The sequence below is a fragment of the Merops nubicus genome, unplaced genomic scaffold (assembly GCF_000691845.1).
Source record: "Merops nubicus isolate BGI_N331 unplaced genomic scaffold, ASM69184v1 scaffold4022, whole genome shotgun sequence".
Classification (NCBI taxonomy): Eukaryota; Metazoa; Chordata; class Aves; order Coraciiformes; family Meropidae; genus Merops; species Merops nubicus.
The window spans coordinates 70091-81913 of record NW_008592840.1 but is presented as its reverse complement, the minus strand read 5'-3'; the positions used below and the strand labels follow the sequence as shown (position 1 = coordinate 81913).

General features: G+C 33.4%; 1 protein-coding gene across 1 annotated transcript in view; it reads right to left on the bottom strand.

Moving 5' to 3' along the window:
- Nucleotides 1–2007: 2007 nt before the first annotated feature.
- The window catches only part of LOC103768132 (dystrophin-like), a gene marked incomplete at its 3' end in the record, with an annotated part of 58230 nt that continues 48414 nt past the window's right edge, over nt 2008–11823 (bottom strand). Inside the window, exons 16-17 of the mRNA XM_008935267.1 lie at nt 10746–10940; nt 2008–2180 (exon numbers count right to left, since the gene is read on the bottom strand). Coding sequence (XP_008933515.1) covers nt 2008–2180; nt 10746–10940 — 368 coding nt within the window. The remainder of the gene's footprint in view (nt 2181–10745; nt 10941–11823) is intronic.

Genomic DNA, 11823 nt, shown 5'->3' with positions numbered 1-11823 from the left:
GTCTAAATAAGGGCTGAGTGGCACTGCTGGTGGAGCAAGCTTTCCACTAACAGTAAATTGCTTTCCTTGCTCTGTATCAGTGGTAGAAAAATGCATATGGGGAGATTCCAAAGGTTTTTCAGAACTGGGTCTAAAATACCAGTAAGAGTTTGGGCAAACCTAGTCTCTGGGAAAAAGTACAATATCAAATATCCAGTTTTTATTACCTGTGTGAGCAGCTTGGCTTCGGTCCCTGCTTCTAACTTATGATTTTTGTACATGGCATCAAAACAAATAGAAAGATCTTCCTTACCGCACCAGAGCCAGGGCTACTATTTCTTTAAAAAAAAAAGTGCTGTGCATGGGAGTATCTGGAAATCTTACTAGGTTATGAATGTCTTACTTTCTTACACTTTAAATATTGAGACAAAGCAGGGATTACATGAAGTCTATATTTTTTACTATGATTCTATATGATTATGATTTTTTTAAAAAAACTCTACTCTCTCTCTCTCCAGCAACCTAAAATGAAAGGTAGTGACTGAGTGACAGTGGAAATAGTATGTCTGTACAAATCTTCAATGTGACCGCTATTGACCAATATTTCTAAAGAAATAAAACAGAAAAAGATACAAAGGCTTGGACTGTAGGACAAAATCAGTGTACTCTAAGTCCACAGGAAGTATTTTTTTCTTCTAGTCACTGCTTATATGTTTAGATTAATATATCTTCCTACTATACAACACAATAATCATTTGGACATTAATATTTTTCAGAACAATTTTTCTGGTTTTAAGAACAGTTTCTGGAATAAGGGGTATTTCTAAACATATTTGTAGTGTAACAAGTGATATTCTAGCAAATGTCAATCTATTTTCTTTTGGAGTAGCATATTAAATAAAACTGTCAAGTTTTCATCATTATCTGAAGAGCCAATTTTGTAAAATTCCTATGAATGGACAATTTCAATGAATGGAACTAGTCATAGATATAATGACTTTCATTATCAGATTAATGGCTTACATTCTCAGAAAAATCATCAAGGACTTTTGTGTGGAGATTCAATAGAAGTTTGAAACTATGACTTTTTATTGAAAATAAATATTTGTTAACTCTTTAATTACTCATACTGAAAAAAAAAGTACACCACACAAGTCACAGAATTTTCTGTATCCCTGCCAGTAAAATCTGATAAATCTTCAAGCTAAAAAAAAATAAAAAGAGGAAGTATAAACCTAGGTACTTTATTGTACAAAGTCAAAAATTTGAAACATCAGACATCTTCTATAGAGTATAAATAAATTACTGGTTTGCTAGTCTCTGTTGTGTTACTAACATGAACCATGCCTGTATTAATGAAAGAAGTTTGGCAATATTTTGTATCACAATATGATTCCCAGATTACAAACAACAAAACTAATATACAATGAGAAAAATAATAATAATAATAAGTATTATAGTGCAAGGGATCAAAGCTTTATTTATTATCATTTTAATGCCTTTCCATGTGTCTCTTGTTTGTCCTGGCTTGCTGTCTAATGGACAAATTTATAAAGAGATTACACTGAATTTGGAGCTACTAACAATTTAGCTGTGCTCCTTAGACATCAGTTGAGAACTGCTTCTCAAGCTAATAAACCCTCTGCAATTAAAAGGGTTTTTACTCTGATGTACTCATCAGATTTAAATTTTTAAATCAATAGCATAGATAAAAAAGAGTAGATGCCCAACAGTGTCTCAGAGTAAAGGTATATGTATACTACATATAAAGGAATATGTAAAGGAATATGTGTACTACATCACACCAGATTCTGATATAATGCAAGTAATAGTTGGTAAAAATATTTTCAATTTTAGGAAAATGTTTATATATTAAATTACAATTCCCATTCTATGCTTAGTTACAAGAAAGTATCATTTGCAACTTTATATGTATGTCCACTAAAAGACGACCAGGAAACAGTCACCAACAGTAGGTCAAATACCAATGGATGCCATGAGAAATAGCAATCTTTAAAAGTTACTTACGCTTGTCGGTCCCTGTACATCTTGTTAACTTTGTCCCACTGAAAATTAAGTTGAGTCAGCTTTTCTTGTATATTTGCTGCTTCCTTTGGTGTTGCATTTTGCAAGGCCGGTATCTTCTTGTTGTGAATAATGTCTATATGACCCTGCAGTCTCCCCAGGCTATCTTTAATGCTCTGTAATACCAAGATTTTAGAAAAGAAAAACAAAACATTATTTTTATAAAGAAAAAAAAAATAATTCAGAAGCAACAGAAAGAGGGTGAAAATGCTAACTAAGCAATAGCTTTGCCAATAACAGCAGTTTTACAGTAACCAAGGAATGTCCAGCCTTTCTTTGAAGACTGAACTGTACCTCAGAAAGGTGATGGCTGGAGGGGAAGCAAAGCACTACTACAGTCACTCATGAACTCCTCTACACCAAGGTTACATCTGTTTTAACCCTATTTCTTATTAAGAAAGCAGAACAAAGTCCCATTTCACAGACTCATGTTTAAGTATTCTTTAATTATTTTGCTGTTTATGCTCCTCTTCTATACTTGTTTCAGCAGATATTAAAGAGATATAAAAGTAACAACATATATTAAAAAAAGAAAAGTTTGATATCATTTGTTTTGCCTTTTGCTGGATATTCACAACTCAACATTTATGATTTTTCAAATAGTCAGTCCTTTGTTGTTTCAGATATTCATTGCCATGTGTTGAAACACCAAAGCAAGAAAATCTGCATTTATTCTGGACCCGTAACATCTTTCAAATATGTGAAAGCATTTAAAACTCTACATGTTGTCAGTGACCATTATTTATCCATTTATCAATCCATTCAGTTCCATGACTGAATTATATAGTTTTTCTTTTTGCTCTATAAAGCAATACTTAAATATGCAGTTTATTTATTTATATTCTGTGAACTAGATAACGTTCAACCACACTCTTCAGTCTGCCATCCAAACAGGCACAGTTTGGTATTTCTATGATTTCCTTGTTCTTTATCAGAAAGATGACAGAAATTGTTTTTTTTTTTTGAAATTAGCCAATTCAGCCATATTCAGCCTTCACCATAGAATCAGAGAATGGTTTGAGCTGGCATAAATCTTTAAGGGTCATCTAGTCAAAACTCCTGCAATACAGGGACATCCTCAACCAGATCAGATTGCACAGAGTGCCATCCAGCCTGACTTTGGATGTTTCCAGGGATGGGTTGGGAGGAAGCTTCAAAGACGGTTAAGTCCAGACCCCTGCCACTGGCAGTGACATCTTTCACCAGATCAAGTTTCTCCAAGTCCCATCTAGGCTCACCCTGAACACTTTCAATGATGGGACATTCACAACTTCTGTTAGCAACCTTTGTCCAACATCCCTAAATTTCCAATGTCACTACCTATCACTGTTCTATTGTGTTTCTGTCCCTTATTTTTTTCTGAAATACAAAAGCCTCAGAATGAACACTGAGAACTTGTAGCTAAGAATTTATTAGATCAACTGACCAAAGACTCTTAGTCTCGTTTAACACAAAAAACATTCTTTAGTTGCTGTACACAACTCTGCAGCAACTTTATTCCAAAGATAAGGGAGAATGCTGATTTGACAGAGTTATGAGACATATAAATTGCTAGTTTGTGTGTGAGAAGCTCTTTCACACTATCAGCACTTTTGAAAGGAGACAAGGATCAAAGAATGTTGTGTTATTTTGCAGTAGACAGAAAAATAATCAGTGGTAGGAAGCCAAACAAAAAAGAAAATGATATTTGCCCTCTAACACTGTCAAAGTCTGGTTAAACCCTGTAGCTACAATCTGATGGTTTTATTTCACCATCATAAAAAGATCAGATTTGCCTCTCCTTCATTTGTGAAGAGCAGGCATCAAATTTGAAGTAATACATGAGAATTTTTGGAGGTTATAATGTACCAGAAATAGGAGAAAAAAGACTTAGCATGAGTGGACTCTTCCTCAATCTGTCGCTATACTTGTCATGGCAAATGAATCTAGCCAAAGAATATGTCAGCTGTTGCCTCACATGGATTGACAGAGACATGGGAATTTAGCACTGAACATCTGTGGTTTATCTGCCTATGAGGGGCTGGGAATAAGAACACTGTAGTTATTTATGTGCAACAGTATTCCGGTCTACACGTGTTACCTAATGGAGTTATTAAAGCAAATAAAAGCTGTACTAAGCATTGACAAAGCACAACAGTCCATCACGTCCTTTCACCTTCCCTGCATGTCCACTAAAAAATATCTCAGATATATTGTTTGTGTTTAGTCCTATAAATGAACAGTATAATTGTCTTTCACTAGTTTCAGCCAAAGAAAGAAACACAGCTAGTAAATTCAATTTTAGGGAAAAAAAATTAAAAAGTTTGATAAAACTTGTTTTCACCCATTTTAACTTCAACTAGATAAAAAAAGATAACTTTGCTTGTCCCTCTACTCACCTGGCTTGAAGGACAAGCATCTCATTTATATGCCAACACATTACAAAAAAGATGAAATAGAGGTTCAATCCTGCAAACCTCTGCTCACTGGAGTAATTTCAACTGTATAAGCTGAAGTCCAGAGTACATTCTTGTGATAGCATCTTTTACGATTAAAAAAAACTGTTCTTTTTTATAAGGTCTTTTGCTTTTCCTTGCAATATTTTAAAGGCAACAAAATTTCAATTAATAAATTTTTAAAATACATTTATGATCTTATAAACCAGAAATTGCTAGACTATTAGAAGAGTCTAGTATTAACACATTATAACAATTTGAATGCAGTTTAAAGGGTAGTTTTAGTTATGAAGATTTCACAGCAAGATTTTACTTTTCACCTTTAAGATTTAAGACTATGACTGAATAGAAGAAGATGAGGAGGTATACTCATTTCTAATAGTTCCTTGTCAGAAATAATGACACCTGACCTTTATATCCTGGATATAATACTTAATAAAAGAATCAGAAATCAGTGCTCCAACTCACCTTGTTATTATTTTTTTTTGGGTTGTGCACAATTTTTTTTCATGGAACACACATTTTAAATATTCTACTGATTTTAACTAATAAGATTTCAGAGCAATGCTCTGAAATAATTGCATACCAAAAATAAAAAACACAAAAAGATACTCTGGGTTCCTAAAGCTCTAGGGCTGCAAATACTATATTATGTTATTCTTTGGAAAAAAAAAAAAAGTTCCATAAAGCTCCTTATGACTAGTAATTTGAATCCATCAGGCCTCAGAAATGTGACTTACATTTAGCAGACTAAAGGAAATAAAAGAAAAAATGGCAGATGTCTGTTCTCTGGGCTAATTCACAATAAGGAACATGTTTCCTCCTTTGTGAGCAATCTACCACCTAGAGCAAAAGCTGTCTGGGTCTGTCGCATTACTCAACAAACCTCGTTTGACTTTCCCAGCATAACGTCTCACACTCAACATTCCTTACTCAGGTCAACCTAATCTGTTTTTATACGCCTATGCCATGGATAATTAAGGTATTCAATGCTATTAATGTGAATATAACAAATACTGGGATAAAACATAAAATGCCTCAAAATCTTCCAAGTTTATATCCCTTGAACACATAGGAGGCAGCATCTTCACAAAACCTCACCACGACTAAAGTTTTACATATTTAAAGAAAAGGAGAAAATGTAATTAAAATACCAAAAGGTGCCAGAACACACTGAAGTGGGCACTCAAGTTAGCACTCAAGTAGCCTTCATTAAGTTTGAGTATCAGCTCATCTCATCCACCCCAGAAGGCACTTAATTGTGTTTAAAATGTTAAAGTAATCAAATGAAGCGTGATATGTGAGCTTATATATGTTCCAAGTAGATCAATTTTCTAAATGTTAAAAATAGATTACATCTATACACTTCAGAACTGATATGTGGCACAACCCTAAATGATTAGAATTAGCGGTCTATAAACAGGCATATAATACCTGATATGTTAGATTTTTGCTTTTGTTTAGAGCATAGCTTTTACAGAAAAAGTTAACACAGTCAACTTTCTAAAAATGAAATCCACAACTGGATGGCATAAAAGTGTCCAAGAAAAAGGAAAAAAGATATCATGCATATATGTGTATGCACAAGCTCAGGTATCTCACACGCACACCTCGTCTGTGTACCACGTTGAAAAGATCAGCTTTGAGCAGTTAGTTATCAACACCACTTTGGGAATTTATGTAACACGGTTAACAGAAGTACACAAAGCTTTCATTTTTGAGAAAAGGTGGATAACAGAAAACCATTAGCAGCTGAAGTGACAGTAGCCTTTGGGGAATGATACATCTCATTGGTCTTGAAAAGAAATATCTGAGTGCTAGAGACCTGAACACCAGTTCATTTTTCACTACCTGGAATTTGTCTTTATTTGCCAGAGACAGACAACTTCCTGTAAAATTTCAGTTCCTTGGCTATTTGTGTACAAATCAGCCACCAAGCACTGTGTTACTGACAGATCTATTTGGAGAGTTCATTTGGTTATACTTTTGCAGCATAAAACTACTCTGCATATCAAATTAGGTGATATTTCTTGATAAGACTCACTTAATACATGCCAAATACATACGTCAGTGTTTGAAACTAAAAATACACTTTTGGCAATCCAAACATTTGTAGAACGATGCTTTATATTTATATGTATAGCTGATTTCTTACAATATTTCATCCTTTTTGAACTAACATCAAAACCAGCAACAGCACAACTGTTGGTAATCACGAATAGCTGGAATAATTCCAGAAATTATTTATAATTTTAAAGTCTGTATGGAACTATGAGTTACAATATCTGGTGTGGGTATTATTGGTTTAATAAAACATTTTGAAAGGGGATTTTGGATGCCAGAATCACAGATCTGTAATGTTTACAGTAAATTCCCTATATCTTGAAATAAGACACAGTAGAAAACAGCAGAAAAAGCCATCTATCTGTCAGCAGACGAAGAATTACCAACCAAAGAGAAAAAGAAAAGAGGGGAAAAAAAATAAAAATAAGAGCATGAAAAAAAAAAAGTGTATTTAAAAAACAACAACAAACAACCTGATTTTTAAACTAACTAAAGACCCTACAGGAAACACAGCAGATGATGAACTGGAAAAAGAACTGTTAGAGTGATTATGCAAGAAGTGACATATACAAGAAACCTCTGTCTCAAAGAGCCAGATGGCTTTCCATATTAAAATCGTTACATCACTGAACAATATTATAGCTAAATGTATAATCATACTCTACAATACAGTGTTCCTGATGAAATTAAGAATATTAAAAAAAGCCTAATATGTATAGGCCATACTGCAGGTTTGCAGCAGTTTTGAATTCACAGTTAATATCATTAAGTAATGAACAGGCATGCCTATGATAGTGATTCTTAACATGAAATTCTACTAAACACTTTCTCACACATGGCTATAAACACAAATTAGACTTCTTAAATACCAGGTAGACTGTTTCTTTTCAGTACACGCATTTTCCTATGTGTCAGGAAACAGAAATACATGTTAGTTTATTTCTCTGGTTAATAAATACATTTATTTCAGTGTATACATTTGCCACTAAATAAGCTGGAGTTTGAACAAGTAGCCTCGCATGAGATAATCATCACCCAGGAAACCTCTGGCATAGTACAGCAATAAAGCTTGGTTTTCTAAAACCAGATTAAGCTGAATATATGCAAATTTTTACATTCATTTAAACTTCAAGAAGCATTAGGAAGATGCATTCCAAGCAAGGATAATTAGCTAAATTCTGAAACCATTTTATCCCTGAACTTGATCATGTAATGAAATCCATTGTAATTACAATCAAATCTGTATGGGAAACTCAATGATTATCAACTCCATTAATATGAACATCATCGATAGCAGACAGAAGTGCCATAATGTTTGTCCTTTTAGCAAAATCTCTCCTATTTTGAGAGTCTATCATTAAGCCAAATTTCCCAATCATTCAATCTATGAACCATGATTTTCCACACAATCAGCTGGAGTTTCATCTTTGACAGAACTGTCACATTTAAATTGTTTTTTAAATACTGTAAGTACAGTGATGAAGAAAAACAGAGGCACTGCATGCCCTAATACTTAAAAGAGCTCGTAATAGGATAACAGAAACATTACAATTGCTGATTTTATGAGATAAAGATACAAGACATAGTTTCTCTACTTGATTTTTCCACTCTGTATAGTAAAGGAGAACAAATTTTTTAGGAATTCCTTAAAATTAAGAGAACAACATTCCTAGGACCTGGTTTCAGCAGCTTTATTAAAAGTGCCCATAAAATAATTATAATTTACCAAATGTTAGAATTTATGAGATTTTTGCTGCAGAACCTCATATTTTGCTATTTTTAGATATCTTTGATATAAAAATTCAGTATTAGAATTACCTATGACAATTAATAAAAGTGATTATTAGTTTGTATTTGACACTTATCGTATTCGGATAATGAGCAATCGGGTTAAAGTCTTACTGTATATATTTACATTGGAGAAAAATGTTCAAAGCAGTTACCGCTGAATGATTGTTGCAAATAAACTTCTTTTTCCTTTTAAGGATTAATTAAAACAGATTCATATTGAATGGGAGTGAAAAAAAAAATAATCACAAACTCAGTTTTAAAACACAGCTATTCATGACAGTTCTGTGATTTGATTCATACAAATCTGCCAGGGATAAAAATCAACCACAATTTAATTTCAAATCTATCTTAACCAGCAGCTGAACAATTTATGCACTATTTTTCTATTTTTACTGCAAGACAATGACAATGATAAATGCTTTTCCTTGGAAATAAATATTCATTAAACAGGCTCAGATCAAAACTATACCCTTCCAAAAGCCCATGAATGTGCAAGATCCATTTGCCTCTTCTGAGAGATTTATTTGAGAGGAAGATGGAACTGTGTCCTCAAATGCATTTCATAACAATTCAATAGCTCAGTTAAATTAAACCTATAGCTGTACTTACTTGTAACCTCAGTAATCAATATTATTAAAGTTGATGTCAACTCCAATAATACCAAATATTTGTGGGCAAATGACGAATTAGTTATGGATATAAATCAGCTGAAGATAGCCCAAATGTAAAGCATTAAGAAGTACTAAAAGGATGTCAACTACCAGTAGACTGCTTGAGGTAGGTCACTGTTTTCCAATCCAGTCTAGTAAACAAACGTAAGTTCATACAGAAGGACCAAGTGGTTGCACATTAGCCATTATTTACACAGCCTATAATGTTTTGTGTGCAGAAGTGTCATTGTATTAATCAACTTTGTTTCAAATGAAGAATGACAACGATATTGGCACGTTGCGTGCTTGAATACTCAGAAACACTTTAATCTGCTACTAAATCAGAAGTGTTAAAAGGAATGACTTCCTGCTATTTCACATAGCCCTATTATCAGTATATACTTCCTTTGCTCCGACACTTCTCTATTACGCTTCACTACACACACTATACTGCCTTGCTAGGAAACTGAAACCCTAATTTTCAAGAGCTAATAAGAATATCTGTGTACTAGTGTGTGTATATATATATACACACACAGATATACATAGATGCATAAAATATGTATGAATTACAAACAGATGTGATTTTATAGATGCTAATGACAGCAAATGGATGTAGTTTTATTTCCTTTGTTATGGAAAGAGATAAATGGGCTTCTAAAGAGGACAACTGAGAGGCCCTGCCCCAATTCTCCCTCTAAGCTTCTTACAGCTGACTGTAGGCAAATTCCAGCCTCTATAGGCTAACATTTCATTTTTTTTAAGACTTTCCTTCCCCAAAATAATCATGGAACAATGGAAATTGGGTCTTCTCTTTATGCTGGATGACAATTTGAAATTGCTGTAATTATATACAGCATTTAAGCATGATTTTTTACAAGGCTTTCCTCGCAAAAACGTTATTTTGAAAAAGCTGATAACTCACCTATTTAGGCTTACAGTTTTAATCTTATTCTTTTCTTATGATGATTCTCTTGAAAAAAGTCCACTAATTTCAAAGATTTTTGCTGTTGCAAGTGATGATGAAAACAGTCATATCAACAATACTGAAGTTGCTTTTTCTTAACTACTTTATCTTCCTACTGGACAGTATTTTCTGATTAGCTAATTAAACTGTAATTATTGCACAGAGTACAGCCCTAATCAGACTTTAAGCTTTTTAGGTCTAGCATGGAACAGAACAGCTAAATTTTACTTGGGTTTATTGTTGTTTTAATATTAAAATATTTTAAAATCAAACACTACACGAAAGCTGCCAAGATTGAGTGTGAATAGGGTTTCTTGCTAATTACTTCAAATTACAAACACACAAAATTTTAACCACAAATTCATAACTTCAATTATCTAATTATCTAACAGCCCCTCTCCTTACTCTTTGGGTTTTTTGTTTGTTTTTTTTTTTTTTTTTTTTATCTCTACTTTGCAGATACACTAATGTTCTTGTCACAGAACACAGAATGTTAGGGGTTGGAAGGGACCTCCAGAGATCATCAAGTCCAACCTCTCTGCCAGAGCGGGACCATCTTCCAAATATAGGTCAATCGGACAAAAATAAATAAACTCTTCAGTGTTCTTGCATTTTGCACCAATGCACTTTCACATATAAACATCCGTACATATACACATCACAGAGTGACTGAGCACTTACAAAACAAATGTTTCTGAGAGTAAACGTAGGTTGCCAATATACAGAAGACCCAAACCAACAGAATCCAATTGTAAGAAAAGCTTTCCATCTTACCTTGAGACATTCTTCTTGTTTGAAGAGATCCTCATAATCCTTAGCCTGCAGAACAGGAGAATTAAGGCGCTCTTCTACCTCAGACAAGGCTTGTAGAAGGTGAAGGATGTCTGCCAGGTATGTAGAAGGCACATGAGCAGTTTCCACAGTCATAGTTTCAGTCACCACAAAAGTTGAATGTTCTTGAAGTGTTTGCTGGTATAGATATACAACAGAACGCTTCCTTTAGTTTCTCAACACTACACAAATTTATAAATTCTAACAGTGCAATTTCCAGTTCACAACCTAGAAACAATTTAAAATAATTTCTAAGGACAAATGCAGTAAGTACTTAAGGTTTCTGACATAGATCCTTCACTCTCCACAAGTCTATTTGAAAAGGCAAGTACTAAAATTAATCCATGCAGAAGTGTACAAACTTTTCTCCTCTTACTTTGAAATGAGATGAAGATAGGAAGTGCAAGAGTGATCTGCACTTACACGGAAACTTTAGTGCTAGCCCTTTAACTTTAAATCCTCACATTACTTTAAGAATCTGTCCTTTATCAGAGAAATTCCATACATGCCAGGCATAAAATACTAAATCATTTCAAGGTGTCAAGTAAAATAATTACTTGCATAATAGACACAATTTCTTAAATAAAATGCCACACAAAACAACTAGGCCAACTCAGTACTTTCAACACTATACTAACATCTTTCTCTTTAAAGTAGAAAGTACAATTTGGAATTGCATGATTTGAAAGGTCTTTAAGGAATTCATGTTTCTAAAAGAAATCCCAACAATATACTTCTTCCAAAATTTAAGAATTTATTTTTCTTTTAATCTGGACAAATACTATTCTGAAAGCACATGCATACAGGAAATGTAAAGAAATCTCAGATTGTTTAAGTTCCATGAAAATGGAACCCCAAAATTGATCTATGGCATTTGGAAAGATACTGACACATAAGGTGACAAAATAGTGATTGTTTATATAAATTCTCTGTATTTCTAATTTTATGTATTTATGTATCATAGATAAAAAGTAATACCAGAAGTGTGCTTTGGAGCAGTGAGAACTCTGCTTCTTTTAAC